Raw genomic sequence first — 2,500 nt, forward strand, 5'->3', positions numbered from 1 at the left:
TACAGAGCTAGGACTTATGCACAAACACCAGAGGCTGAACAAACAGCTAGAGCACTGTGAGGCGAACTTCACTGAATTTGACCAAAACGTTTATGGGATTAGAATCATGGACGTTTAATGTAAATCCCAAGTTGAGTTCTCACCCCTTCCTCACCATTCCTCCCCCCAGGCTAACGGGGGCAGCAGAGGACAAGCGCTGGTACGTGGCGGTGATGTGCGCCACGCTCTTCTTCTACTCTGTCGCCACCACGGCCTTCACCTTCATGTACAACTTCTACACGCATCCTGCCGCTTGCCACCTCAACAAGGCTCTGCTCTGGACCAACCTGGCACTGTGCGGCTGCATGAGCTTCATTGCCCTCACGCCCTGCGTCCAGCAGAGTGAGTCACATGACCAATGGTCACCTGCAAGGAAGGGGTTCATGTGTGAGAATGTCCCTATGGAAACAGCAAGCGTCCCTATGGAAACAGGGGTTCATGTGTGAGAATGTCCCCATGGAAACAGCAAGTGTCCCTATGTGATAGCATAGTGACATCATGCCATATATTATCCTTCAAAAACATAACAATATTTTGCAGTTGTATGTGTGAGTGCCTGGGTGTGTGTGGTGGCTGGGTGTTTGCTTGTTTGTCTGTGGAGAGTTTGTTCTTATTGTGTGTGTGTGTGTGTGTGTGTGTGTGTGTGTGTGTGTGTGTGTGGTGGTGGCAGGGTGTTTGCTTGTTTGTCAGTGTGGAGTTTTTTTTTATTTTGTGTGTGTGTGCATGGGTGTGTATGTATTTATATTGGCTGTGTGTACTTATGGATTCTGTGTTTTGACCCATAGAGCGACCGCGCTCCGGACTACTGCAAGCATCCATCATCAGCTGTTACGTGATGTACCTCACCTTCTCTGCTCTGTCCAGCCGACCACCTGAGAAAGGTACACACACACACACACACACACACACACACACACACATACAAGCACAGACAAGCAGGCACATTTATGGGTGTTATAGGATGAACATTAAGGCATTAGGCTTGTCTGAATTAGAACTGAACTGAGAAAAAAACAGATAATGTTACCAGGCACTTCAGGAACCTTTGACTAAACTGCTGTTTGAGACCAGCATGGCTGTCTGTGTCTCCCCTGCTGTTGTCTACTTAGAAGCATAGATGAGATACTACGCATTCCAGACATCAAGATTGACAGCTTAATTACACACACACACACACGGAAAGAGGTTGTATGTGTCTGTGTTTTGTTGTCTTACCCCAAACCTCTTATACCCATAATGCCCTTGCTGTCAGTGGATGAGATGACATACCAGCTTAGTTACACTCAAACACAAGATGGTCTATTGTCTCTGGTTCTGATCAGCACGTAGCGCTCTAAAATCTATGTCAGCAACTCTCAGAAACCGGAGTAAGGTGTATGCATCCTACGGTATCCCAGTTTCTTTTGGAGAGCTCCGGCTAGCATAACTGGATTTCTCACAGCCGTGACCAGGGATACTCAGTGTCCATGTAAACACAGTCATTATTTGAGTTATGCTATGACAGGCTCCTACATGATTATCTGCCCTTCACCAGACGACACTAATTCCGATCTCAGAACAACCCCACCTAATGCACCTAATGACTGTTTGAAGAGAGGCTTTCAGTTGTTTCCATTTCCTCTGCGTGCACCGTTCACTTGTCCCAGGGAGGCCTGCCCGTCCAGATATACATCTCCAAAGACCGTCCACTTCGCCTCAGAGCATTTCATTCTCAAATGATCCACTGGAACCTTAAACAGTTCCACATGGCACCCAGCAAGGCAAACGATTCGTTTACAAGCTCCCCAAGACCCAAATCTGTTGACCAAATGAACTTTTGTAGTCAGATTAACTGTCCTCCGTGGGCTCCCACGGAAATGACTGTAAGTGGAATTACTGTAAGTCGTTAGTGGAGGTGGTCGGAGTTGGCAGCAGGTTTGGGGAGTAGTGGAGTGGACGTGGTCAGGAGTAAGTTGACTGCGGGCTTCCCTAGCCTCTTGCTGTGGTTTTACGCTTAAACTCACAGGTCAGGAGTCTTCTGAGTAGCATGGCTGCAGTGGCCCTCTGGGATGTCCAGCTATTTCCTTTCTATTTTCCTCTTTCCTTTGCATCAGTCTTTTTATCCTCCCCCCTTTCTCTCTCTCTCTCTCTCTCTCTCTCTCTCTCTCTCTCTCTCTCTCTGTCTGTGTCTCTCTACAAGATGGTTAATGCTGATATACTGTATCATTCAGATCTTTACAGATATTTCATACAGTTTAAACACAGTTAGATGCATATGTGCTGTGAAAGTCATTTGGTCATTTCTTAAAGGACTTATTGTGGCAGCTGTGGCCCACTGGTTAGCGCTTCAGATTTGTAACCGGAGGGTTGCCGCTTCGAACCCCAACCAGTAGGCACAGCTGAAGTGCCCTTGAGCAAGGCACCTAACCCCTCACTGCTCCCCGAGTGCCGCTGTTGTTGCAGGCAGCTCACTGCGCCGGGA

At 47.7% G+C, this 2,500-nt stretch overlaps 1 protein-coding gene across 2 annotated transcripts in view; it reads left to right on the forward strand.

Moving 5' to 3' along the window:
* Window positions 1–2,500, forward strand: part of serinc4 (serine incorporator 4) — a 27,846-nt gene that overhangs the window by 18,491 nt on the left and 6,855 nt on the right. For both annotated transcript variants that reach the window (XM_048262274.1, XM_048262273.1), the window contains exons 6-7: window positions 170–381; window positions 825–920. In XM_048262274.1, coding sequence (XP_048118231.1) covers window positions 170–381; window positions 825–920 — 308 coding nt within the window. The remainder of the gene's footprint in view (window positions 1–169; window positions 382–824; window positions 921–2,500) is intronic.

The sequence above is a fragment of the Alosa alosa genome, chromosome 14, assembly GCF_017589495.1.
Source record: "Alosa alosa isolate M-15738 ecotype Scorff River chromosome 14, AALO_Geno_1.1, whole genome shotgun sequence".
In the NCBI taxonomy this organism is placed as follows: domain Eukaryota; kingdom Metazoa; phylum Chordata; class Actinopteri; order Clupeiformes; family Clupeidae; genus Alosa; species Alosa alosa.